At 45.7% G+C, this 27,961-nt stretch overlaps 1 protein-coding gene across 4 annotated transcripts; it reads right to left on the minus strand.

The window, feature by feature from the left end:
- Window positions 1–177: 177 nt before the first annotated feature.
- Window positions 178–27,822, minus strand: CCND2 (cyclin D2). Of its 4 annotated transcripts, XM_064420816.1 has the most exons (6): window positions 27,750–27,822; window positions 26,667–26,887; window positions 25,027–25,242; window positions 22,454–22,613; window positions 11,338–11,468; window positions 178–1,631 (listed from the first exon to the last, which is right to left on the minus strand). In XM_064420816.1, the coding sequence occupies exons 2-6, from the start codon at window positions 26,859–26,861 to the stop codon at window positions 1,476–1,478; spliced, it is 858 nt and encodes a 285-aa protein (XP_064276886.1). In that variant the 5' UTR covers window positions 26,862–26,887; window positions 27,750–27,822; the 3' UTR covers window positions 178–1,475. The 4 variants fall into 4 exon arrangements, with proteins under 4 accessions (XP_064276886.1, XP_064276885.1, XP_064276887.1 ...); XM_064420815.1 differs by lacking the exon at window positions 27,750–27,822 and having other exon boundaries at window positions 26,667–26,928; XM_064420817.1 differs by lacking the exons at window positions 178–1,631; window positions 27,750–27,822 and adding an exon at window positions 6,205–6,625 and having other exon boundaries at window positions 26,667–26,928.
- Between the last annotated feature and the right edge of the window lie 139 nt (window positions 27,823–27,961).

A 27,961-nucleotide genomic window follows, 5' to 3' on the forward strand; every position in this document is an offset into this window, starting at 1 on the left:
TAAGATCCTTCTGTGACACTGAACAATACAGATGGTCAGGCTTTTATCCGGAATGTCATGACAGGAATGTCATCTGAAACAGGTGTTGGTATTTCCAGCAACACCACAGCTAACCGAGTACACAAATACTGGAAAATATTGACTATAAAAAGTTATACAAAGCCTTGCTTTTGTGACTTTTCTTTTTTTTTTTTTTAATCTTTTTTTCTTTTTTTTTTTGGTTTGTTTTTTTGTTTTTCTTTCCTCGGCAAAATTGTCATAAACCATCTCATTTAATCCCTTAGGAACAATTTTCAAAGTGCTTTTCGAATGAAATGGTTTACAAAAACGCTCACTGTGGATCAATAAAGTTAATGAAATGCTGAAAAAGTGTGCAGGGGGAGTGGGGGGAAAGAGAGACGAGGGAGCAAACCAAACCCCATCTTCTTTAATACAGTGAGGGGCTATTATAAGGGAAGATGGACAGAGCATCATTTAAATGTCTTTGTGGCCAAGCAAAGAAACTGCCAGACATTAACATGGAGGTGAAGCATTAGCACTGTAAAGGAATATAATGCTTTTCCTAGCTGATCCACCACACCTTGCAATCCAAAGGTTGGAGGTGGTCTGCCCAGCCAACAGGTCGGCATTAATGTGTGCATTCCCCCCGCTGACCGTGAACACTTGGGAACTTTGGCTTGGCCCACGGCTGGATAAAAGGAATTGCCCTCATGCCAAAGATGCTGCTGTGTTTAGAATTAACCATTTCGGAAGGAAAAGTAGATAGAAAGTCAAGAGGGGCAGAGGAGGAAGTTGGGGGGGAAAAAAAGAAAAATAAATCAACTAAAAAAAAAGCCCAAAAGACACCTGCTCTTCTGGCTGGTAAAATAAAGCATCTTCTTTCTTAGGTAGCAGCTACCACAGACAGCAAGAGTAAACAAAACTAACATACAGAGATCCAACAAACACTTCTGACTAATAACAGAGGTGACAGATCAGCAAATCTCTTCTGCATTCAAAATGGTTCAATTGCTTCAGGGATCTTTTCCCACTTTGCCCTAAACCCCTTATTCTATTGCTTTGCAATCTAGTCAAGCCATAAAATCGCACACACGATTCCTTTCTTTTATCTAAAAAAGGGGTGTATGCACTAGTTCGTAATACACAGACAGGTATACTCTACTTTGTTCCCACAAATGCAGGCTTACATTGATCTAGCTACTTTATATGCTTTTATAAGCATTTAATATCACTGATACATAATCAAATAGCAATTACCAAATATATCGTGGGATTCCCTTCTGTAGAACATCACAGGTACCAAACGCTTTTTTTTTTCATTATTCAGTTTTTGTACTTTTTTTTGTTTTTCTTTATACCTAAAAGAGCTTTAAATATGTTCTATGTGGGAGCAGTTTAAAAAAAATTTCACTCTAAAAATAATAACAAAAATAAAGGGTCTGGGGGAGCAAGCATGACTTTGTGTGCCGATGTCCTCACAGGTTGATGTCTCTCACATCTGTGGGAGTGCTGGCCTGGTCCAGTTCATCCACTGTCTTGGAGGGGCTGCTCTGCTGCTGCTGCTGCCGGACTTGCTGCAGGCTATTCACAAGCACCGCCTCGATCTGTTCCTGACAAGCTTTAAGGCAGTCCTACAGAAAAGAAAGCAAATTTATCTGTTAGTAAAGAAAAAGGTGGTTATTTTTTCCTTACTGAGCTAGCAGAAGTCGGAAGGGCATCAGTCAGGTGTTTCTAAGAAGTGCCTGCTCTGACACAAATCAACCTTGAATTCTGAGAGATAATCACTGTGTACAAACTCCCTGGGTCAAACGTTGTTCATGCTGTATTTATAAGGCTCTAAATCTTAATATTTTACTGATCTTTGTAGAATCATTTAGGCTGTAAAAGACCTCTGAGATCATCGAGCCCAACCTTTGAGCAAATACCACCTTGACAACCAGAGCAATGAGTGCCATGTCCCATAATTTTCTGAACACAAAACCGGTTTGCAGAGACCACCGCATTACAAACTAACAACATTCAGGGAAACAGCAGGGTACAGTACAGCAACATAAATATGGGAGCCTGTCCAGCAGGAGTCCCACAGTAAACATGAAGTATAAATACAGAAATAAATATGAAGGATTCACCACCATTTAAACCAGACACAGCAATGAAGAAGACTATTAAAATACTTACAGGATGTTCCACACTCTTGATAATACACTGGAAGACCAAATAATGTGGTTATTTAACCAGAAAAAAAAATGGTGAGAAAACCTTGACAAACCCTGAGTTATAGGAGAAACTTAGAAATAAAATCCAAGCTGAGACTGTATGAACACAGTGCCAACCACGTTCAGTGCGCTGGCATTGGGAGTATCAAACCAACACTGTGCATGGGGACACGCGGTGCTACAAGAGATGGCATTTTCTAAAGGCAGCCCTGAGGAGTCCTGGAAAAGGCACTAAAACTAAACTTCCTGTGGCCTCAGCCTGCCTAAGAGCTTGGTGTCTCCAGAAGTCTTCAGGGAATAGAGCAACACAGGATTTGGCAGGAGGATTTTCACAGCACAGTGTTTTAACCAGAGCCCCCATCTGGCTGGGGTGGTGAGACTGAGCATCACCATCCCTACTGTCAGGCAGGGGAGCTGAAGACCAGAATGGGGCACTGACCTCCACAGGGTTCCACAGGCATTTGTCAACCCATTAAAGGATGTGACTGTAACACTGAGGAGCTGGGCCCTGACCAACACACCTCCTTTTTCTACACAGTACCTGGTTATTGGGGAGAGTTTGAAATATTCATATGTGGAAGACTGATTTGTCATCCCAGCTGGTCTGGGAAAAACACATCCGGTGAAGAGGATCTGTTCCGCTGGTGACGCTGACGTTTGTGATGGGCACAATTGGCTCTGGTAGGTAATGAACACCCACTTTTCTTGGCTACTAGCCAGCAGCTGCTGGCTACAAAATCCTGTCCTCAGATAAAAAAAAATCCCCCATTATCAGCTAGGGAGGGCTTTAGGTCCATTGTAAGCATTCACCTGTGTGTAAGAGGGCAATGACAACAAATCACTGTGTGGGTCAAGGCATTTTCAGGTGTGGGGGCACCAGTTTGGAGACTCTTGTAACAGACAACACTTGTAATGTGCTTTTTTGGGTGTAAGAACCTTCTGTTTTAAAGCACAGTTTCAAAGTACTGTGTCCTTCTGAAAATAAGCCAGATTTTTTTTTTTAAGCAGCTTCAGTCTGAAAAGCTTAATGAGGCAATTTCCTTGCAGGCAGGCTTGGGGAAGGAAGGGTGGTGACATGCGGAACATGTGGTTCAAGCATTTGGAGTCAGCTTTGTCTGTTCCTAAACACCCTCATGTATGGTCATTTACACCATCACTGTGCAAACTTCTGATGGGTAGTGTGATGATTCATTTCAGGTATGAAGAGGCTGAGATCTCCAGGTAACCCTATAGAGAAATGGGTCATTTCTGGTGTCTTCATTTTGTACATAAAATCTATAATGTGGCCTCGACTGGAATTGACACATGGATTTTATTTCATATGGGAATCCACAGGCTACTGTGTAATATTTCTCTGGTCTACACTTTTTGAGCTTAAAAACACTGAATTCTTTAAAACAAAGAAACCTACAAATGACCAGACCACTGCATTCAGCATGAAACAGTTTGCCAAAAAAGTGTTGCTACTTGCATATTAAAGCTCCTTGGATGTCAAATCTCACAGGTGAAAGGGAAAAAAACCTAATTTAGAGTATCTTATCAGCCCAACTGTCACAGTGTGATAGGTAAGTAAAGATGATGGCATCATTGGAACTTTTTGTCAATACAAAGTTAAGGGACAAGATACAAAAAAATTACTAAAAACCCATCAGGACAAACAGCCCAGCCTTCCCATGACACAATATTTTTAACCCCTCCAAGTTTCATGGGGATTTGCTGCATGTGTACATATTTTATTGGTGGACTTTCATTTTGCAAGTTCTAGATGGCTCTGACGACAGAGAATTAAGTTTTAAGAACGTATTAAAGAAAAAAAACCCATGAATTGCATTATTTTCAACAGATCTTCCTTGAAAGAACACTATAATGCACTGCAGTATGACCCCAGATTTTGCAATACAAGGACTAGCCATTCCCTCAGAATACTGCAGGGTTTGCCTTTGTTTTTTTTATAAAAAACTTTTTAAAGTGTGTGTCACATGGATTAACTTCCCCATTCTTCTATATGGTCTAGTAGTTTTAATGATTAAAATAGTTCTGGTACTTTCCATTTCATAGTTTTATTTATACCTCAGCATGTACAGAACTAAAAAGGCAATTAACTTTGTTTCTTTTTTTTTTTTTATTCTGAAACTCTTGCATCCCTAGGTGGTTTTACTAGCACATTTGAAAAGCATTTGAAGGAAAAGAAAACTTTCCTGTGTCTGATGAGGGGCAGCCTCATGTCTATGATAGAAATGCGGGCAGTGAAAATAACTGGAAGGAGGAATCAGCAGCTCTATGGCATGAGCTACTTATTCAAGTCAATAATCATCAAAGATTTCAATTTCCATTCATGACAATCTTGAAAGAAAGCACAAGCCCTAGGGAAGATTCTGCAGAATATTACATATACTTCACTTTATTGAACTTTTCAACATTTCTGTGGTATATGTATGTCCTATACTGGCTTCCAGCTTCCAGTGTTAAACTGGCATTTATGGTTCAGTGGCAAGCTCTGAGGGAAGGCCTGCCACTCAACCCAACTCAAGTCAACCACCAGGCTCTTGGTTTGCACTGCCCAAAATCCCAAAGCTGGGAATACTGAAAAAGCCTTCTGGTATTTTTGTGTTGAAGAATGGCCAATTTTCCACATATATATTAATTACTTCACAAGTAAGTGTTAAGGCCCCAAATCTCTTCTTCTTCCTTAAAACTAATTGCAAAAGGAAAATCAGAAAAGGACTTTTTTTAGGTGCAGGATCTGGTTTGATAAATGGAAAGGATGCTGGAAATACCCAAAATTACAGTACTGTTCATTGCTTGGATAATCTAAGAAAGCAGCAATCAGACATGCATTAAAGAGCTGGGATTTACATAAATTCCAGTGTGGAACATGTCATCTGTACTCCTACACACAAAAGCTAGCTGGATTTCTCCACTGGTTCACATTTAAGCCCAATTCAGACCTCTCCAAAGCACATGCTTCATTGTTGACATAAACAGGGATTCCTTCCCAAAGTGGGGCCTTTGTGTGCTGAGCACTGGCCTTTACCTCATTGACCTTCTCCAAAGCAAGAGCCTGGAAAGCTGCTGTGAGAATATCTTATCCATTTACTGTATTTCCAGTGATCTCACATTTCATGGATGCAGTTAAAAAACTGAACTATTTTCCCTCCTGAATGTATGTTTTTGCTACTGTAACAAAGAGCATCAATCACATGTGTCTATGTCTCTTTTTCCAACTGGAAGTAGAGAAAATAATAATTTGCTGTTCCAAAGGACACCTCATGTGGACTAACAAGGACATCTCATTCAAAAACAAGACAAACAAAAAAAACCTGCAAGAAACTAATTCATGCCAGACCTTCTCCACTTACTGTTGCCACATTATTGCAATAATGCAATAAATAAGGTGACTAAGAATCTGAAATATAGGCCATTTTTCTCTGCAACTTTTTGGTCATTTCAGCAGTTTCAACAGCATCCATTCTCGATTCAGTTCCACTGTTTGCTTCACCACTCAGTTTGCTGGTTTCCTGTTGCTGCTGTTGGTATTTCTCATTGCAAACAGGAGAGAACAATGTTTTCAGAACTGGGAAAAGAGAGTAAAGCCAACACACCAGCAGGGCGATGCAGGGGCAGAACCATGATACTCCTTGCTCAGTGTGACTTGGGATTTCTGGCAATCTCTACCAAGTAATACTTTGAAGACGTGAAAATGTGAAAAGGTGGAAAGCTGAAAACGTGAAAAGGTGTGGGATTTATGCTGTCGGTAACAAACGCTCTGAGTGTTTAGTGAAAAAGGGGATTTTCAAAAAGCTGGGAGGACCTGCCTGCACTACACAGAGCTGCAGGAGCCAAGCAAGGATTCCCTGCCTGAGTGGCTGATCCACGGGAGCCGCTCTGGGGGCTGCAGAGCCGTTCCTCGGGGGCCTGGCTCCCCTTGGCGTGCCGGCCGTGTCTGCGCCTGCCAATGGACCTGACGGAACTCCGCCATGAGCCCGCAGTGTCACTGCATCACCCCATTGTTGCTACACACGCACAGCACTCACTGGGGAACAAAAAGCTGAATGAAATGGAGCAGCTGCCAACTCAGGCAAAGACAACTTAGGAAACTATCTCATTCTTCCTTTCTCTGGGAGGCTATTTCGCCTGTTGTTTCCTTGCATACAAAATGCGGTCTGCAACAAATAAGGCAGGGTAAGATACAGCGAGTCCTGTTTCTTGCTTCCAAAACCACAGGCCCTAGACACTACAAAAGAGAGGATAAATGGTGTATGTGCTCTAGGGACAATGTTCAAATGCAATCCATTCAAGATAGATTTCCATAATTTTTTTACTACAGCTCTGAATTCTTGAGCATGGTGGTTCTTCACTTCCATTTCTGTGCAGAAATCTGCAGATCTTTATGAAGGGATGTCTCTGATCTTGGGAATAAAAAAAAAAAAATTCCAGCACTGACATATATGGCACGTGTACGTGGAGATATTTTAAATGCCATTTACAAAACCAGCCCCACTCCACATTTTTAAGGGCTCAAGGCCAGCTGCTTCGACAAGCCTTTAAAAAATTCTTGGTTCCTTGCTTTTTTTTTACTTCAGGCCCTTAAGTATGCTTTAGATTTTCCAAACCATTCAATATACACCAGTTACCATCTGGGAGCAGACTTTTAGAGATGACTTCTGCCCACATACAGGCATTGGCTCTGCCTGAAAAACTCTCCCTGGCTGCTGATGCTGGAGAGACCAACTCCATGTGTCATCCAGATGCAACCTGGATGGCTGCTCTTCCAGGAGGTGAGGGAATAGATTTACCCAAGAAAGGTCTCAAGCAAAGCACAATATTGATTGCAAGGTCCTAAAACATGCCCTACCCGTTCAGCTATCCTTCCTCACATCCCATAATTGTGCACAGCGGGGATGCTCGTATCTTCCTCCAAAGCACCTGGCTCCACCAGGGACAGGATACTGCTCGAACTGGAGTGCTGGTCTGGGATGCTATGGGAATTCCTGACTTCCTGAGTTGTTTGTTTTTCCTTTGCAATGACCCACCAAGAGATGCACAGGGAACTCTGAGGCTTCCTGCCAGTAGATCTGTTAACTCTTTGTTCACCAGCCTCTCTGCAAGCAACCACAAAGGAAATGTTCCCAGCCACTGACAACGGAACAAACTGGAACATGCAATCCCCATCCTTCAGAGCTGTGTGAAGTTAGAATCAGAGGCACAGAATGGTTTGGGCTCAAACACACCTTAAAGGTAATCTTGTTCCAGCCCCCTGCCATGGGGAGGGACACCATGCTCTAGACCAGGCTGCTCAGAGTCTCATCCAGCCTGGCTTTGAACACTTCCAAGGATGCAGAGGACACAGCTTCTCTGGGAAACCTGTGCCAGGGCATCAACACCCTCTCTAATTCTAATTCTAATTCTAATTCTAATTCTAATTCTAATTCTAATTCTAATTCTAATTCTAATTCTAATTCCTTCCTAATATCCTATTTAAACCTACTCCCTTTCCATTTGAAGCCATTCCCCCTTGTCCTGTTACTACAGTTCCTGATGAGAAGTCCCTCTCCAGCTTTTCTGTAGTCCATTCATACTGGAATGGATGCTCTGAGGTCTCCACACAACTTTCTCTTTTCCAAGCTGAACAGCCTCAACTCTCCTGTCCTGCCCCCACAGGGAAGCTGCTCCAGTTCCCCTTATCAGTTCTGTGGCCTGCTCTGAACTTGCTCCAACAGTTCCTTATGCTGGTGGCACCAGGACTGCATGCAATATTTCAGGTGGAGCCTCACAAGAACAGAGTAGAGGGGGAGAAACGTCACCCTCAGTTGTGTGGGATTAGCTCTTAGTGGCTCTTAGGGACAGCAGCAATCAGAGAAGGCAGCTCAGATGCAGCACACAGAGCTACTTTCACTACCCTTCAGGCTGCTGAGCTTCTCCAAGAGCAGCTCCCTGCTGTTTATTTTGGTTGGTGGAAGGAGTAATGAAACCAGGCTTTGCCTGGCTCTGTTGTCACACTTTCTCCAGCCTGTGATTCAACCCTCACCAAACAGCCCAGGGCAGCTGTTTACCAGAACTAACTGTTATCCCTAAATTAACAGTCCAGGATGCCTTGGACAGCCCCATCTCAAGTCTAGGGCACTGCTCTGGATTCATGCAAGGATATCCAACACCAACATGTTTTTGAAAGAAACACTCGTGCTGATTGTCTGCTTACCCAACAGCTGGTTTCTAAATTGCATGTTGTTTATCAATAATGTATTTTTGGTCTAATTCTTTAGGAAACATCCATTAAAAACATTCATTTTAGTTGTAAATGCCAAACTCCAGTCTCAGTTACACTAATGTTAATCTAAAATAACACCATTGATTTCAGCCTCCTGGTTAATGCTGCTATTTCCCAGCAAATAAACTGCACCCTTAAGTTACCACTATAAAACAGTGAAAGTTCAGAAAAGCTCATTGCATTTAAGTTGCATCAGGGTTTCATTACCATTCTTCCTTTTCATCTGCTTGCAGCTTTGAAGCTGAGATTTTTCATGCTTCACCTCAGACAGTAACATTTTTTGAGAAAAGCCAATGGGAAAGTCCTATCATCTGTTTCCATGCTAAGCAATTACATGCTCCAAAACAAAAATGAAGCAGAAGCCCTGGCACCCTCTGGCTGGGAAGGACTCTTCTCCAGCTGCCTGATGGTTCCTGTGGGCTACCACAAGGCACAGGAGGCCAGAAGGTTTTCCTCTGCAGAACTGTTAATTTCTGTGACTTCCCCACTTTTCTCCCGCATGATGGTCCTAAAGACCAGGAACTCTCATTTTTCCTTCTTCCCAAAGCCCCCACTGGAAAACAAAATCATTCACACAGTGACAATGAATTAATTGTGCCACTGCAGGAACAGCTCTCAGGCATCAGAAATTCGGAAGTGAGAGAACTGAAGCTCTTCATTCAACTTCAATTAAGTCCCAGTGTAACATGTATTACAACAGTCTTTACTCTTTATTAACACAGCCTTGGGCCAACTCTTACACAATCCAGACAGTAGGTTTTTTCCAACAATACATTTTACATATGAGGCTGGTACTACCTATTGCTAAGCCTGCCCCATATTTCTCTCAGCCCCATTTTCAGTTGCTTTTCTCTCTTTCAAGCTTTTTCATGTGGGATGAAAGTTCCCAGTCCTGGCCCCTTTTGTATTTTTCCAATGCAAAACTCACAGAGAAAACACCTAGCAAAATATTTCTCCCAAACACAAACAGCAGGCTAATGAAAAATACACTATTTTGCCCAAACTCAAAAATTGTGGCAACCTTTGGTTAGGCTAAGGGTTCAAAGCTTGCAGTGAGTTAAGGCTACTTCTTCCTCACAAAGGACAACACCTTGAAAAAAATAAAAGCACCTCTAATTTCTGCAAAGGCTTATATTTTTTAGCAATTAAATTATCCTGAAGCTCCTCTTGTCGTGAGTTTGCTTTGATTTGGGGGATGAGTGAAACCCTTCTCTATAGTTTGTGCTGCTGTGGGCTGAGACCAGGAGCAAAGAGAAGGAAGCTGGTCTCTACCCAATGCTGACAGACTCTTGGAGAGAAGATAGGAAGAGTAAACTGCTAGTTCTTTGTTATTTGGGAAGAGTATTAATATTTTCTTCTGAAGAAATGTAGACTCAGTCAGATCTGGGAAGATTTTTATCAGGGTGGCAAAAAGCACGCTTTTGACAAAAAAATCCTACTAAATTTAAAAGAAAAGGTGTGAAGGCATTTTCATTGCAAAATTAAAACCCCATCTTCTAACCACTTAAGAACTACTAAGACGTTTTTGTAAGTATTTTCTTTCAAACTTAAATAATCTGGATAGAAAAGCACAGTAGATAAAATCTTTCCAAAGTGCAATCTTTCCAAATTGCAGCAAAAGGGCCTTATAGGGCTTACACACAATTCTCTCAGGCACAGGTTTCCCTCCTCTCAGATGGATACAGAGGATCAGAGGGATGGAGCAGCTCTGCTGGGAGGAAAGGCTGAGGGAAGTGGGACTGATCAGCCTGGAGAAGAGAGGCTTTGGGATGACCTCACTGTGCCTTTCCAGTGCCTGAAGGGAACCCACAGGAAAGAAGGAGAGAGATGCTTGACAAGCGCCTGGAGTGACAGGACAAGGGTCAATGGCTTCCCACTGACAGAGAGGAGATTCAGACTGGATATGAGGAAGAAATTGTTTCCTGTGAGGGTGCTGAGGCCCTGGCACAGGCTGCCCATGGAAGCTGTGGCTGCCCCATCCCTGGAAGTGTCCAATGCCAGGCTGGATGGGGCTCTGAGCAACCTGGGATAGTGGCAGGTGTCCCTGCCTGTGGCAGGAGGGTTGGAATGAGATGTCCCTTCCAACCCAGGCCATTCTACAGTTTAGACTTCAAGCACTCTGAATTAGCAATATTCCTTTTTCTGTGCAAATCCAATTCAAATTAAAATAAATGGGAAACCCCAGAACTGCATGTGAAAATTAGGATCAATCTGATTGTAAGAAAAAAAAAAAAAGAAATATCAAAATTCTCCCCTTTTAAGCAACCTGGACTAATTACTCCTTTTTAACCAAATCACAAACCCAAATCTTAATTTAACAGTGCTATCACAGATGTAATAATGCCATATATTTACTCTATGAATCAAAACCAATAAATTAGTACATGTTAAGGACAGCTGGAATTGTGCTTGTCTCACATCCTGTCTTGAAATTAGCTCATTATTCATTTCTTCCAAGCCAAGAATTTTTAGGTGATTCCTGAGAGAAGCCAGAAGAGCCATTTCAAGGTTGCAAGCACAGGACCAACAGCAGCACAACACCTCCTGATTTGCTTTATGCCCCAGGGAATGCTGCCTGCTCACCCTATCACCCAGAGCTCCTGAGGAGGCTCAGCCTGCTGGACCATCAGCCTGGGCAGGCAAAGCAGGCTCTCCCCACCAAGCCTAAATAAAAACTGAATTTCAGGAAATCAATGAGCTTTGGAGACTCAAACCAAAGTGGTGGGTCCACACCTGCAACTCGCTCCCTGCAGAAGCAAACCCTTCCTTTGCTCCACTGAGTCTTCAAGATCAGACCCAGTTCTCCAGTACACCTTGGGAAGTGAAAGGAGAAGAGGAATGTGGAACACTTACCACATCTGTGTTTGTGATCTTGGCCAGGAGGTCTGTGAGACTGTCCCCATCATCGAGCTGAAGGCCACAGATGGCTGCTCCCACACTTCCAGTTGCTATCATTGATGGTGGGTACATGGCAAAGTTAAAATCTGCAAGAACAGATCTGGGAATTAGTCCAAGCCCAGACCAGAAAAGCTGCAAATCAGAGGCAAGCAACATAAAAAAACCACACCCAAGAATAAAACCCGGGGAAGTAGAAGAAAGGGAAAAGTGCCACTCTTTTTGGTCCCATGGAGCTCATTAGTCACACTGCTCATCACAAGCAGTCAAAGGAGGGGGAAGAGACCTGCAAATTAAAATGGAAATGTGGTTCAGTCTTTTATTCTCGCTTATGCATAAAGTAAACCTGGACAATTTTTAATAGTCTTTCCTTAGTTTTAAAGAAAAGGAAAGAGAAGAAGGAGACTTCCTGTAATTTAAGTCAGAAATTTTGGTCTTGGTCACATTAGACCTCTCTGTATAACTAGAAAACTGGAATAAGGCATCAAAAAGGACCAAAATGAGATTTTTAGTCACATCAATTTTTAAAGAGTAAATTAATTCGGGCATTTAAAGACCTGTCTGGGAAAGAGATTTTAGTAAACGGTTCATCTTTACTACCTTAGCAATTAGGAAGTGAGAACACTTACAGCCCATAGCTACGAAATCGAAGAACAAAGATTGCATTTGTCATTACTACTACTTCTTAATAAACAAGCTGAAAAAACACTTCAGAACTTCCTCTCACACATCTGTCAGATCAGAAGAGAAATTAAAATAAAATCCTGTCATCTTTATAATGCTATTTAATGGTTTATGATACTGCCACAGACACTGGTTTATCAGCACTAGTTTATCCTGCTAAATATCAGATCTTCCACATCTTGATATGTTCCCAAAACTTGATTTGCAAGTTCTTTGGTTCAACAATAACTCATTGACAAACCTTTCTCTACCAATTTTCAGTATTAGCAAACCTTTCTCTGCCAGTTTTCAGCTGGGGGAAGTGGAGCAGAAGGAAGAGTAAACCAAAGTAATACATAATAAAAAACAAATTACAAGCAATACATTACATCAATAGAAACAGATTACAGAAAACTGTCCTGCTGCAGATTCCAAATCCCCTCTGTTCACAAATTCTGTAACCTTGCTGATGTTTGTGTAACCACTGAGGTTTTAGACACATGGATTCTCAGCCTCCCAAACTCAGAGCTGGCACATACTTCAATAGCTGTGGAGACAGCATGTTCTTCTCCAGGCTGGAATATATCCCTGGGACTGAAGCAGTCAGTAAGAAGGCACTTGGGACACAACATTCACCCAGATGGACCAGAATGGGGGTGTTAGAAGTGGGGAGACACAAGAAGGAGTTGAAACCCTGACATGGATTTCTCTGTCTCACAAAGCCACCAGGAGGTTCCCACCTGCAGCCCAACACTACATGCTGCTTCCTCTCAGACATCACACTCAGACAGACACTTTGGAAGGGCAAATTCTCACTGGCTGAAGTAAGGAATATGGAATGTCATTATTATAAAAATAGTAATTTATGCACTATTGTAATAGTAAGAACCCGCTGTAGATAGGAAAGTTGACTTTTGGAAATTAAATTACATGGCCCCCCACTAACGAGTGAGACAACAGGAGAACCTTGACTACCAAATTCTCAGTGCAGGACACAGCCCTGAGTATGCTGATCTCAGCACATGGCAAGAGAATGGGAATTACACTTCCATGATTTCACTTTCTGCCAGACAGCAGTGGTGTTCCCCAGGGCTCAGGGCTGGGGCCAGTTCTCTGTGGTAAATGACCTGGATGAGCGTAGGAGTGTTGATTTGCTTGAGGACAGGAAGGCTCTGCAGAGAGATCTGGACAGGCTGGACAGGCCAGAGAGATGAGGCTCAACAAGGCCAAGTGCTGGGTCCTGCCCTTGGATCACAACAACCCCCAGCAGCTCCAGGCTGGGGAAGAGCAGCTGGGAAGAGCCCAGCAGGAAAGGGCCTGGGCCTGCTGCTCCACAGTGCGTGCCCAGGTGGGCAAGAAGGCCAATGGCTGCTGGGCTAGGTCAGCAATGGTGAGGCCAGCAGGAGCAGGGCAGTGACTGTCCCCCTGTCGTGGGCACTGGGGAGGCCTCACCCCAAGTGCTGTGTCCAGTTCTGGGCCTGGCACTGCAAGACGGACATTGAGGGGCTGGGTGTGTCTAGAGGAGGGAATGGAGCTGGGCAAGGGGCCGGAGCAAAATTCTCATGAGGAGCAGCTGAGGGAGCTGGGCGTGTTTAACCCGGAGGAAAAGAGGCTCGGGGGGACCTTATTGCTCACTATTGCTCCCTGACAGGAGGGTGCAGCCAGAGGTGGGTCAGGCTCTGCTCCCAGGGAGCAAGGGACAGGACAAGATAAAGCAGCCTCAAGTTGTGCCAGAAGAGGTTTAGATTGGAGATTAGGAAAGATTTCTTCAGGGTGATCAGGCACTGGACCAGCTGCCCAAGGAAATGGTGGAGTCACCATCCCCAGAAATGTTCAAAAAACATGCAGGTGTGGCACTTGGGAGTCATGGTTTAGTCGTGAACACGGCAGTGCTGGGTTAGGGTTGGAGCCCATTATCTTAAAGATCTTTTCCAAGCTTAGAAGTTCGATGATCAAAACCATTTTCATGTTTACCTCACATGGATTTATATAAACACACATAAGGGATAACCACACGCTAAGCTGGGAAGCAACTTCCATGTTTGACTTGGATGTACCAAACCGTCTCTTACTTATGCACGGGAACTACAGGTAGCAATTGATTTTCCATCATTTTCCCTACTTGTCCTGAGTTTCAGGTAGGATGTAGTAAAAAGATGGTGCAGGGAGGTGCCATGTCCAGGCAGAATCGGCTGAGCAAAAGACACAGCTCCACCTGCTCTCTGAAATTCCTTGCCTCACATCACGATCTCCACGTTACCCGAACGCCGGTGTTCTCGTGGCTGATTTTAGATCCACTCCCAGAAACTGTCTTCCTAGGAAGCTGAATAAAGAGGCACAGTGTCCCTGCCAGCTAGCACTGCTGTAGGTCTGCTTCCACGTGGGGTCACATGCGAACATTTCTATGCCCAATAACCTTGTTAGCTCCCTTAATGTCATTCATAATGCAAATGAGACAGCGAGCGAATGGCCAGAGGCCCAGAGTGACTAAAGCTCAGCATCCAGAAAGTCTTACATTGCCTCTAGCTCTAAACTAACTTCCCTCCATAACAAGCACCATAAACTTGGCTATCAAAGCTACACATGCCCAGTCTTTGTTGTACAACAGGCAGCGATTTGTATCACTGGCTTCTATTTTTAGCATATTAATTAACTACTGCAACTGGTGAGGCAAGTGTCTCCAACTGGAGAGTGTGGCACCATTGTCTGAAGTCATCACCTCATCTCGAGCTATTGAAAATCATGGCAGTGACCCCCCTGCTGATATGAATTTAACCTGACATGCCCACAAAGGAGTGGGGGGTGGTGCACCAATTTTGTGCACATGGTTCTCCAGATCACCCTGGACCCTATTAGTGTGGAAAGAGCTCATTGAAAGAAAAGAAGCCACATTGTGCTGGGCCACCTAGAGGGTTGAATAGAAAAGGCTGAGGAAAAGAGCAGGCAGCGCAATAAAAGCCATAATTAACATATTTCCATATTCAAGCAAAGCAATAACTACGTGGAATGTTTGTCAAGGTGCAATGAAAGCATAAATATTAAGTACCGTATCTGAGGGGATGCAGAACAGCCCCCCCAGTCTCTTAGATTCCACTGAGAAATTCAAAACAAGTTTTTACATGTTATTTTCAATTATAAACCTCTACCTCTGCTTCTACCTTGACAACAAGACAAGCCTTGCCATCCTCACTCAGTTTTCACCCAGGTAAAACTGTCCCCCCTCCAAATTAGGTCAAAAATTTGCCCTGAGATAAAAAAGAAAAAAAAAAAGGTTGGGGGCACAGAGAGAGAACCTAAAAATGTGAGCTGAAACATATGCATTTACTGCAAATTCTTGTAGGAGATGATGAAATCTGAACTACAGGGGAAATTTTATAGAAAGCACTTCTATAAAGTGCACTTGGGCACTTGGAATTTTAAAAATAGCACTTCCCATCTGAAGCAAGGCTATGGGCTAAATCCTTCTCTGTGCAAACGTGACTAACACACACCCAGAGCCTGCATCTAAAGCATGGCTCTGACTCTAACTTTGTTGTGATTTATAGGTTTATAGTTGAGCTCGATGATCTCAGAGGTCTTTTCCAACCTAATTGATTCTGTGATTATGCCATTCCATGGGAAAAGTACAAAGGAGTCTCATTATAAGTTAAGAGAAGCAGGGCCACAGCGCGTGTCCATGAGAATCTGAGCACATGAACACTTCAAGGGAAGACACTGGGTTGTTAAAAAGCAAAACTTGTTTTACTTTCTATTCCCAGGCAATATACACAAGAAACCACCCCATCCCCATTTTATTATCACCTATTTCCCAAATTACCTCAAAAACAAGTGACCAGCCCTGCACAACCCTACTGACTTCAGTGCTGGAAATAAAAAAAGGCAATGCAAGAAAGAGCACCCTTTGAAACACAGCCACCTGTGGACCAGCCAGCCAGAGTCATCAAGCAAATTCAGGGTACCCTGAACCTGTCCCCCACTTTCAGCCCGGAACTGATACAGCCAGGGCACGAGGAGGTTTATCTGCCAGTGGAACACACGTAATCCATGCCGAGGTTCCACGACTGCGAGCACCGCGGCTGAGCTGTTTTTCTGGCTCTCTCCCAGTCCAGTGGTCTTCACTGCCTTCAAGCCAGGAAAATGCAAGGCTGACAGTCAGGCCAAAGCAGAAGGGAACTGGAGGAAGGAACCGAGAGAGGTCCTGCAAGGGGAAGCCTTAACTTGCAGCCAACAAATAAAACCGTCGGAAGGAGAAGAGCACTGACAAATACCCAGGCTGAACATGCTCAGTGTGTCAAAGTCAGATGGGGGGAACTCTACTTACTTAAAACAACCCATTTTACTGATCTGGCTGCTGGTTGGGCTTTTTTTCAGCAGCCAGTTTTCATCTCTGTAATTTGATAGATATTTATTTACAGAGTTGGAAACTACTGTCATAAGGAAGGTAATTCTTCCCATGGCAGGAGGGAAAAAGGGAGGAAAAAAAGGTATGTTACCTCCATCAGAAAAGCAGGTAATGATACATTAAAATTATGTAGATAATGGTCACAGCCAGCCTCAGACTTCACCCAGCCAATGCCCGTACTATGAAGACAAGCATGGATCTATATTTAACCATCTAAGTTTAAAAGAAAAGTCTAAGATAAACAATGGAAGTAGTGAATCTAATTCTTGTCTGCTTTGATTCAAATGCAATTCCAGAGTCAGTATGGTACTATTTTTTTTTCTAATATGTTTGGTTGTATCTGCAGTGGCCATTTTTTTCTCTTCCTCTTGTATTTCTCCAAGACACTGCAAATTTTCCTCACATTAACTATTTTTACTTTTAAAGGCAAAACCAGATGACTCTTCAGCCCTCCAAAGACACAAAACTTTCAAGTAAACCAGGATGCAGAAGTGCTTTCATCCTTTGAATAGGTGGGAGGGCAGACATCTAATTCTGTTTCTCTTGTAAAGCAAAGAGCTTTTGGCCTTTATATAAATGGGTCTGAATTCTCCTAAATGTTAATGCTTCATCACAACCATCCAAGAGAGGTAAAGACAGGGAAACACGCTAAACAACCTATGTGAAGTAGGAGCACTCACAACAACATGCTCATTAGTTGATGGTAAATACTATTTCTGAACAACTGTTTGCACTGGTTTTTATTTGCACTTATTTTACACCTTCCTAACCAAAGATTAGGATGATGTTAGTGTCTGGACCACCAAAACATCAGACCTGCAGCTGGTAGAAAGGAGGGCAGTTCCTCTGGCAGCTCCGGAGTGATGCCAGCTTGCATCAGCACGTGCTCTCTTTATTTCTTTCCACCTCCTCTTGCCAGACTTGACTGGCCATGAAACATTCCCGAGGCCCTGACTACTTGCTGATGGCACTCGGTTCTTGTGGCTCCTCCATTGGCTGGAAAGCTCAATATACTGATATGAGCTGGAATAAGCAAGAGCTTCTTCTTTTGTCTAGCAATAAATTAGTGCAAATGATTCTTTCTTCTGCTATGCAAAGTTCCTGCAAACACTGCCACTTTATATGTATTTTCTTTCTTAAGACATCTACATAAAGAAGCCTTTACAGGCTTCATACTTCCCCTCTGCAAAGAACAGGTCCCAAATAAAACTTGTATCACACTTTCCAGGCTCCAGTAACCTACACTGGATGAAAAGAGGATGCAGAGTAGAATTGCCCAGCAGGAATGCTGAGGAGCAAACAGGCCTCATTCTGTGTGGTCACCCTGTAGACCTCTACCAGGGTTGCAGACCTCATCTTGCAGTCCTCACTCAGACAACACTCCCATTGACTTCCACAGAACGTCTGTCCGAAGAAGGATGCAGGATTTGGCCCAGAAGTTAAAAAAAGCCTTCTCAGCTTTCAAGTGTAGATGATTAATGTCCCAGAAACAGTGGGCAGAGGTTTGGCACACTGTATGAGATTGACTTAAAGCTGACATTTTGCTGCTCTTTCTCGGCCTCTGCGCTGACACAGGCGCTGAGGCCTGAGATGCTGGATGGATGCATGGACACATCCTACCTGCCACCGGACTCAGCTGAGGCATCGAAAAGACCATGCAAAGGATTTCCAGGGTTTCACACAAGCTGCCTTCTATCTCTGCAAGTCTGCAAAAGCTTCTGCTTCCAAATTTTGGTTGCCACTCAACTAAAATCCTGTGAAGCTCCTCACAGAGATGAGTATCTCCATTACAGCTCCTCTTTCTGAAAACCTGTCATGCACAGGCCACCCTCTCTCAAAAATCATTCCCTTACAGGCTCTCACATAAAAAGGGGTATCCTGCACCAAAACTGTGGCATATACAGGCTCTGAGAGGAGAGTGTAACACAAGTGCATCTGGGACACTGAACAGGCTGCAAGAAAAAATGATGGGCACACCCAAGTGTAAGGAAATAATGCACAGATTTCTTTCCAGCAGCAGTGTGGCAGGCTCTGCACACACCTCTGTAACCACTGTCCTCTCCCAGTCCTTCCAGCAGTGATTCCCTGGCTTGGAGTTCAGCACAGGCAAATGGCCAACCCCTGACAGAACATTTCCAAGCTCTGCAGCACTGTGCAAAGAGACAGAGGAAAAAGGGTGCAGAGCAGTAAAGAGATGGAGGGTGGAAAAGCAACACAAACCCAAAGAGCAAAACAAGGATGGTCTCTACTGGGCTCACAGCTGAACAGGAATGTCCCATGCTGAAGAATCCCAGAATCATTAGGGCTGAAAGGGACCTCTGGAGATCACCCAGTCCACACGCCTGCCAGGGCAGGGTCCCCTGGAGCAGGTGACACAGGAGCATGTCCAGGTGGGTTTGGAATCTCTCCAGAGAAGGAGGCTCCAGGCCCTCCCTGGGCAGCTGCCACTCTTAATATACAGAAATTCTTCCTCAAGCTGAGGTGGAACTTGTGCTTCAGTTTATGGCCACTGCTCCTCATCCTGTCACTGGCCATCACTAAAAAGAGCCTGGCACCATCCTCTGACACCCTCTTTAAGATATTTCTATGCATTAATGACACCCTCTCTCAGCCTTCTCTTCTCCAGACTAACCAACTCCAGCTCCCTCAGTCTCTCTTCATAAGAGAGAAGCCATAAGCACCACTTACAGGCCTTAAATGCATCCTCTTGGTGCCTTGAAAATCCAGAAGTGCTCTGAAGGATATTTTGGCTTGCACAGGGAGCCACCAGTGGAATGAGAAAACAATGACATGGTGACAGATCAGGCCATGCTAGTCCATAGTGTCCACTTATGCACTCTTACTGTACAGTGAACAAGGCAGCTGGAGGAAAATGCCTCTTCCATGCCCTCCTAATGGAACTGGAGATTCCTGAAACCTTTGTGAGTGCAGAGCAATGAAAGAGAAAACTTTATTCAGGGAGACACACAAGCTTCTGTCCTGCTCCGCAGCTGTATGTTCCAATGGGACCAAGGGCAAAGAGGGAAACATTAAAGTTCCAGTCATGCTCATGTGAATCATTAATCACTGCAAGGACTAGGGAGAGGCCGTGGGTTTATATCCACGCAGCTTGGTTCAGGAACTGGGCTCAAAATAAAGGCAGAGAAACAGAGAGCGTGCCAAAGTGACCAAACACAACTGAAAGGAATATGTAGAAGAATGGAATATCACCTCCTTTTGAGAAATGTTCAGATGGAAAGGAGAACAGTGATGAGTATCACCATGATCCTACACATCCAGCACAACACCCAGTAATTGTTCATGGCTGCTTCCCTCTTCATTTGCTGACACTAAGTGCTGCAGGACTGAGATAAAAGCCAGCTCTGTACAGGCAGGGAACACCTGGGAATTTCTGGTAAAATATTTTTGCTGGGAAATTAAATGGAGCAGTTGCTGAAGAAGATCTAAGGCTGGGGGAAAGAAGTTCAAAATATGCCAGATTTTGGATGATACTTTCAAGAAGAAAAGTACTTGAAAGCAGAGAAAGCTGTGCTGAGATGAATCAGGAAATAGAAAGAGATTCACTGCTGTGCTCCAGACCAGAGCTATTAGCCAGGCAGCCAGGTCAGCTTTGGGAATAGTAAAGAGTCAAACCCAGGCTAAAAGCACACATGGGGAGCAAGGGAAGAGGGAGCCACATGTCAGAGGAGGCCTGCTGCTGAAAGGAGGCAAACAGGAAAATAAAACACCAGGCTTAGCCCGGGCTGGCAGACAGCAGCAGCTCTGAAGGAAAAAGAGAAAGAAGAAACAGAGCGGCTGATGAGAGCTCAGCAACAAACAGGACAAGAAAAGGAAACGACAACTGGATCTGGAAGGAAGTCTGATGAGAAGGGGCTTTTCTTCAAAGAATAGCACTGAAAGGGAAATTCTGTAGTACGAACAACATTTCCACAATGGAAATTGAGGTAGCAGTTCACAGGTAATGTGGGAATGTGGTATTGAGTGCCTGGGTAAGATCTCTGCTTTTAAAAGGAAAAAGTGTTGTGGGTCCTCCTCAAAACTAAACAGTGGTCTGTGGACAATGGCATGAGAAGAGAAGGAAATCTCCAGCTAGCACTACAGTGCCCCCATTTGTGGAAAGCTCTGTACTCAGCAATTATGCTTTCATTTTAAGGGAAGAAATTCTTGATTTGTTGTCTCTTTAAACTCTACGCAAAGGACCTCATTTCATGCATTGAAGACATATAACATGAGAAGCAGATCACATGGAGGCCACACACCAGGGAACTGCATGACTGGGCTGAAGGCTGCAAAGGGGGCACTGCTCTGGATCTCAGTAAAAGGACTTCTAGAGCATGGAGCTAACCACCAAAGAATTCATGGAGTGGAAAGAAACCATGGACTTTGGAAACTCATGGACCACCATCTTGCAATGTTTTGGTTATATGGAAAACTTCAAAGGCAAAGGATTATGGACCAGAATTTGAGACGCCAAATCATAATGAAATTCTAGGGCTCTCAAGAAAATGATGTACTGGATAAAAAAGAAAAGAAACCAAAACACTATCGGAGGAAGTGAAAACAACAAAAGAGTGGGAAGATTGTCTTGTTTGGAAGGCACCACGAAGCTGTATTTGAGTTTGATGGCTGATGGTGTGAAGATGCAGGGAAATGTCCATGGGAAAGACCATTTTTTTCATATCACACAAGGCAGAACAGTGAATGCATCCTAAGTAAGGGGAGAAGGCAAAGAAATCACCAAGAGTGATCTGCAGAATTTGAGCAAAATTTCTATTGAGTCCTGTGGTCTTTGGTCTGAAAAGGATCACGCAGCAGTGGGAAAAGAAGGGAAGGTCTGAGCATCATGGCAACCAAAAAGTCATGAGTTTTGATTGAGAATTACAATGAGAATGACCCTAACACAGCCCATATACAAGTCTCTAAAACAGATCAACTGAGGTAGGAAAAATTGGCCAACACTGTAAAAGCAGTCACTACATCTTATATATAAGAAGCAGGCCTTCAAACCCAGAAGTTGCACCATGTCTTCCCTTCCCCTCTGCAAACACACAGGCAGAACAGTTCCTATCACAAAGGACTAGGTACATCAAACTAGTGAATTCAAACACTGAGCCATTCACTACTTGATAATGACTGGAAAACACTGCAAGCTGTTTATTTAGTCCAGGTCTAGCTTCTAAAAAGTAGTCTTACTATTAACCCTTTGGATGAAAATTCAGAGTACACCTATTTTGTACAAGTAACTGAAGGGAGAAAAATCCAAAGAACAAAGTAACACACAAAAAAAACCCAAACCCAGAGTTCTACAGACAGGTCAAAATTAAAAAGCCTCTCTTCCACAGAGGCAATTATTCTCACAGAAATCTTCAGAAACTGCATTCAGCCATGTGACAAAAAGGGAGTGCAATGGTTCCCTATGAAACATGGTAGTTTCACTGCTTTCTTGGGATAAAGCTAGGAAAAAAATCCAATTATTTTTAAAGAGTAATTACCTTTTAAACTATCATTCCCAGTGCTTCAGGGATGTGGTAGTATCACATAAATGCTAAAATACACAATTTTGCCTTTTATCTGGATCCAAATAATGAAAATAATCCAGTTAATGAAAAGTTTATGAACACATTTATGCAATGCATTAGCTCAAGACATTTTGGGCTAACGTACCAAAACAGCTTCTGTATTTGGAGCTGTCCTTACAAATTATCTGTGGCCCTCTAAAAGAAACAGTGACTGGGCAAAAATAAAACCCAGGATTCTCTAATCCAGTCTTACAAGACTTCACTGCAAAAGCACCACACATGTCAGCTGCACTACGGATCACTACTACAAGAATTCTGCCCAATGCACAGTTTTGGCCTGATTCACAACACCCTTTGCAAACAGACCCATGGGATATAGCTCCCCTTCCCACATTATGTAAGGATGGAGGAGATGAAGCACCACCAGAAACAAATCTGCCCTTCCAACCACACTGTGAGCAGCAGCAGCAGTCAGAGCAGCTGAGCCTACCTGTGGCACAAAGGGCGATGAAGGTTTGTGCATGCTTCCGGATCAAAAGCAACTTGTCTTTAGGGAGAGGCACCTTCCTTAGGATGTGTTCAATGAAATCGTGTGGGGTGATGGCTGCAAGGTTCCACTTCAACTTCCCCAGCACCACCAGCTCCCATTCCTGCAGAGGGTGGACAGGGAGAGCAAAAGAGAAGAAAAGCCATAAGCAAGCCTATGCAAAACCTCTGTTTATTTCTTATTATAACTTTATCACTGCTAAATTTGTTTTGTTCAAACCCTTTTTTCCATATGCCTCTACTGCTTGAAGTTGTTGACTTGATTTTTTTTTTGAACACCAGAAATATCAGGCTCTACTGAAAATAATGAGACCTGGCAGCTCCTGCCAAGGTTCTATTTTTATTTTTTTTTAATCCAGTGCTGAATGCCCACCCAGAAAGTTTAGACTGCAATTAGATATTGCCAAGGTCACTGTGGTCCTTTCCTAGTAACTTCTTTTAAATGGCCATAGTCCTTACTTTATAGCCATTTAAAGCCCTATGGACAGCCATGCACAAAAATAACTTAGATATACATTCCATTTTTTCAAAACTGGGGAAGTTGGCTTGATGGCATTGCCTCCCAAAACTGTACTCCAATGGTCCTGCAAATAAATCTGATGGTGCTTAAACTACTCCAAGAGAGGCTCTGCAGAAAGGAAACACACACAACACAGCCAAGAAGTAACCTGTGTAAATTATCTGCCAGTAAATCATGTAGGAGCCGTTCCCAGATTCTTTGCACGCCCAAAACTCCCACTGCAATCAAAGGAAAGCTTGGGCGTGTACATAACTACCAGCCATTCCCTGAAATGGGATTCCATGCGCAAACAGCGCCCAATGGCCAGATCCAGCCATGGGGTGCATGACCTGCATGTTTCAACATTTAAATCGAGTTCTGAACACCTTACAGTGCCCCACAGAGCGAGCAAAGCTCAACCCTCCAGCTCACATTTGTATCATCCATCAATTATTAGCTATTAAATAAATTCCATGCACTGATTCCAGAGTCCTGATGATGCCTGATGGAGCTCAGTATGATGGGGAGCCCCAGTTGAGCTGACAGAGCTGGCAAGTCAGAAAAAAAAAAAAAAGTCCTTTAATTTTGCAGCCGCGGAGACATCAACCAGCGTTGCTGAGAAACCATAAACATGGACCCCACAATGCCATTTCTGCAGTCGTTTCCCTGAATAGATGCCCACTTTAACAGCAAGTTACTTTCCTACAGACATTCCTGCTGGATTATGACAGAGCCCTCCATGGTCTGAAAAATCTCACATATATGCAAAAGGCCACAGAAACCAGATGGGATTTTTTAATTTCTCCAGAAATCCTGTAAAATGTTGGAACATAACGGCGATTATGTGAACTCAAGGCCTGCTCTTCCCAGCATTACTGATGTGACAGGTTTTGAGAGACAACAGTCAACCCAGAGGACCAAATACAAAGAAGCACTTTAAACACATGCTTAAATCCACATGGCACAAGAAGGTAGGGACACTGCTCTGCATATTTGCACGTGGGGACCCTGTACGGCACTTCCCCTGCCCATCTGTGCCATCAAGGGGACACTGCGTGGCCCTGACAGCCGGGCAGGGTTTGAGGGCAAGGCTCTTTAACTCTGTGGAAGCATGAGCTATCAACCCCAGCCCCTCCCCAGGGGGAATTCCCAGTGATTCACAGGAAAAATTTTTCAACAACTCAGATGGCTATGGCCTTCTCTCTGACCTAGCATCCATGTCACCAAGGGACCTGGTGCACGTCCAGTGCTCCACATTGTGATGTATACATAATTTATTTCCTTCAGTAATTATAAATTTGCTTTGCTTCCACTGCATCTGAACTGAGAGAAGCAGCAGACACGAGGTAATTTAACTCAGTCTTATCACACAGGACGGGTCAGGCTGGAAGGCACCACAGTGGGACCTGGTGTCACCTCCCACTCCAGCAGGGCCATCCTAGGGCACAAGGCACAAGATTGTGTCCATTCTGGAATACCCCAGTGAGGGATACTCCACACCCGCTCTGGACAATCTGTTCAGGATTCGGTCACTGCCCAAGGAAGAAGTTCCTCGCGCTCAGGTGGAACTCCCTGGGCATCAGTCGGTGCCGCTGCCTCTTGGGCACGGCCGAGCACTCGGCCCCGGCCCCGGCCCCGGCCCCGCACCGCCGCGTGTCTGCCGCCAGGTGGCGCCGCCGCGCCGCCCGCCCGCGCACGTGCGCCCGGCGAGGTCCCCCGCGGGGACGCGGCGGGGACGGAGCCTCCCCAGCCCCGCCAGCCCAGAGCCCCCGGCAGCGCCCGAGGAGGGCAGCGGCCCGAGCGCCGCATGGCACTGCCAGGCGGCTTCGGAGGACAGGGATGTCCCCGCGGGTGTCCCCCACCCTCAGCGTTGGCCCCCGACACTTTCTGGCCATTCAGAAAGGCGGGAAAAGCGTGGGTTTTTCTAAAAGGCGGGAGCTGGGTGGCAAAGTGCTGAGTGCTGTGCCAGATAGAGAAAAGTGCTGTCCCGGAGAGGAGGGAGGAACGGGGCTGCTTACCAGCAGCTCTTGGGGTTTGATGGAATTGTCCGTGTATATGCACAGCTTCTCGGCTGTGAGTGGGATTGTCTCTTTCAGCTTGGAGGCCAAAAACATGCACACCGCCCCCAGCAGCTGCAGATGGCACTTCCGAGTGGGCACCACAGCTAAGAATCTGTCCAAGTAATTCATGGCCAGAGGGAAAACTTCTTCTTCGCACTTCTGCTCTTCGCAGACCTGCAAGTGAGGAACGTGGGGAGGGAACGATGGGGCGGTCGGGGGGGAAACAGGGGTGGGAAGCGAGAAGAAGACAAGGAAAAAATAAATAAATTAGTGAACCCACCAAACAGACCACTACTTCCCTTGCTTTTGCTCCCATTTTTGTTTCCCGGGGAGCTAAATTTTGGGGGAGGGGGAGATCTGGGAAGGCTGTCAATCGGCTTTCACATTCCTTTAGTTCATTCAGTAAGAAATGAATTCAAGACACTATGTGGGAGAGCCGAAAAGCCCCATCCAGCAGCAAGCGAGCAGCCTCAGACTTTTTTTTCTCCCTTTGCGACCCAATTTTTCTTTTTTATTTCGTCATATTTTCAAAAAATCGATAAAAAATATAAAAACTTCCCCGGCGGTCCCGATTTTGGGGTTGATGGCATCATGGGACGATCCCCTATCGTTTCCGACAATAGTAAAAATTCCCCCGCCGGGTGTCCCCCAGCCCTGCGCCCCCAATCCCGCGTTATGGGGGAAGGACGGGAGACATAGCGAGGGCGAGGTAGGGTGGAGAGATCCCGAGCCGCCTGGATCCCTTTAGCAGACAGTGAGCAGCAAAATTCTTTTAAAAATTTACAAAAAATCAGAGCCGCGGAGAAAAAGCACAAATCGCACATGAAAACCAAGCAGGGAGTCTGGGCTTTCCAGCCCACGGAGTTTGGCTCGGGAAAGGTCCCCCCCAAAGGAGATCCGAAGGGGCAAAGGATGGCTGGTGGGGCCAGCGCAAGGCAGGCGAGTCCGCGGGGCTCCGGGCCCGCTGCCGCTGCGCCTGAAGCTCGGGGCGAACAGGGGGTTCAGCGCCACGGCCCCGACATACCGGGGGTCCCGTTCCGCGGGGGCGGGGGGCACTCCCGAGCCCCCCGGAAAGCAGCGGGGGCAGCCGGGCTCGGCGCCTGCGAGCAGAGTCCGCATACAGCGCAACATGGCGAGAAGAAGACACGTCCTCCCCACTGCATACGTGGGCACGGAACCCTCGCCGGGCAGAACGCGGGGCACACGGGGCACCCCCCGACCCTCGCCCTGCCTCGCGTGCTGCTTCTTTTTCCCAGGAATGCCTCAATCACAAGCGCTCCCGGAGGCGGATTTTCTTTGCTTTTAATTGCAAATGACTTTTCCAACTCTCCCCCCCCACCACCACGCCGCGCTTCCTCCCCTCCTGCACCCCGCTCCCGGAGCCCCCCGGAAGGGGCGATTTCCCCCGCGGGCTGTCGGTGTCCCCCGCGCCCCTTTCCGCACCGGCTGAACTCCGGAGGGGGACAAGGAGGAGAGGGGATCGACAATAAGAAGCCACCCGGTGATCACAAGAGCATGGGGCTGCAGAGGGAGAGGGGCCGGGGTGCTGCCCGCAGCCGCTCTCCCTCCCCCACTCCGAGGGGCCGGGGTGTACGAACCTCCAGCATCCAAGTGGCCACCATCCTCCTCATGAAGGGCTGGATGTCCTTCTGGACGCACTTGAAGTAGGAGCATTGGGGCAGATACCTTTCCTCTATGGTTAGTAAGTTGTGCAAAACGCGGTCATCGTAGAGCAAGTTCGGGTCAGGCAGAGCTCTCCTCATGGGATCCACCTCGCAGCACAGCAGCTCCATGTTTCCAAAGAGATCTCCCTCTTTCTCTGATGGGAAAGGTTTTTTCCTCTTTTTTTTAGCTTTTTTTTTTTTTTGGGGGGGGGAAGGGGGTGGGGATAGGAGAGGGGTAAAGGAGGAGGGGTAGGTGGGTGGGAGGAAGACGGCAGGGCTTTCCAGCTCGCTCCTGCCTCCCTTGAAACTTGTCTCTCCCTCTCTTGATTTCTAGCCTAAAGTTGAAGCGAAGTGACGCAACTCGCCAGGGCAGGCAGTTCTCTCGTTATTATGGAGAACAGCAGCTGGTCAGACGTAACATCAAACGCTTTTTTTTTTTTTCCCCTCTATAAGCTAACAAGGAACCAGGAGGCCCTCGTATAGGGACACACAGACACAAATGACAGCTTCTCTTTTGCTTCCTTCCAGCAACCAAATTAAACTCGTTCCACACTTGCCTTCTGAAGGAGCACGTCCCGATCAATTTCCCTCTCCCTTCTCTTATTGCAAGGAACTGGGCGCCCCTCGGTACCCACCCAGACGATGGGGGCGACGTATGAAATACCCTGGCATAGCAGGGCTCCAGATCTATGTCTCGCTCTCCCTGCTCCGGCACCTCCTTAAACGTGCAGCCGGACGGGGACAGAGCTCCGCGCTAACAGCAAACCCCCCAAGAACTCTTGAGGGGTGGGCGTTCCGCGGCGTCCTCGGGGTGAAATCTCACAACCACCACGCTACTTCCTCCGGTACACATTCGTGGTTCGAGAAGGCGAACCGTCTTAGCGTTGCATGGCCACACTGATACAACTTTCTAGGAAACGCAGCGAAGGAGGGAGGAGGGAGAAAGGTTGGCTGGGGAGGAGGGGGGTGGTGAGAGGAGTTATGTCCCACACAGGGTGACTTCCACTCGGCTCGTACTTCGCCGGTAGTCGCTCCCCGCCTGCAAAACGCGACAACTTTCCCAAGTGTCTGCCGGCTGCGGCAGAGCAGAGGCTCCCGCAGGGGAAGGCGCTACCGGGGCGGGCGCGCAGCGGCCGCAGCCCCGCGGGGAGCGGGGTCCCCGCAGCGGCCGCCCCTCATCTCTCCGGCGGCGGCCAGCGCGGAGGGTGGGCTGGGGGCGGCGGGCACGG

The sequence above is a fragment of the Passer domesticus genome, chromosome 5 (assembly GCF_036417665.1).
Source record: "Passer domesticus isolate bPasDom1 chromosome 5, bPasDom1.hap1, whole genome shotgun sequence".
In the NCBI taxonomy this organism is placed as follows: Eukaryota; Metazoa; Chordata; class Aves; order Passeriformes; family Passeridae; genus Passer; species Passer domesticus.

Excerpts from the sequence above, each read along its gene's own strand:
- CCND2 (XM_064420816.1), bottom strand. The coding sequence starts at position 26,861 with ATGGAGCTGCTGTGCTGCGAGGTGGATCCCATGAGGAGAGCTCTGCCT. Across the intron at positions 25,243-26,666 it reads TGGCCACTTGGATGCTGGAG|GTCTGCGAAGAGCAGAAGTG; the intron begins GTTCGTACACCC and ends CCTCACTTGCAG. Across the intron at positions 1,632-11,337 it reads AGATCACAAACACAGATGTG|GACTGCCTTAAAGCTTGTCA; the intron begins GTAAGTGTTCCA and ends TCTTTTCTGTAG.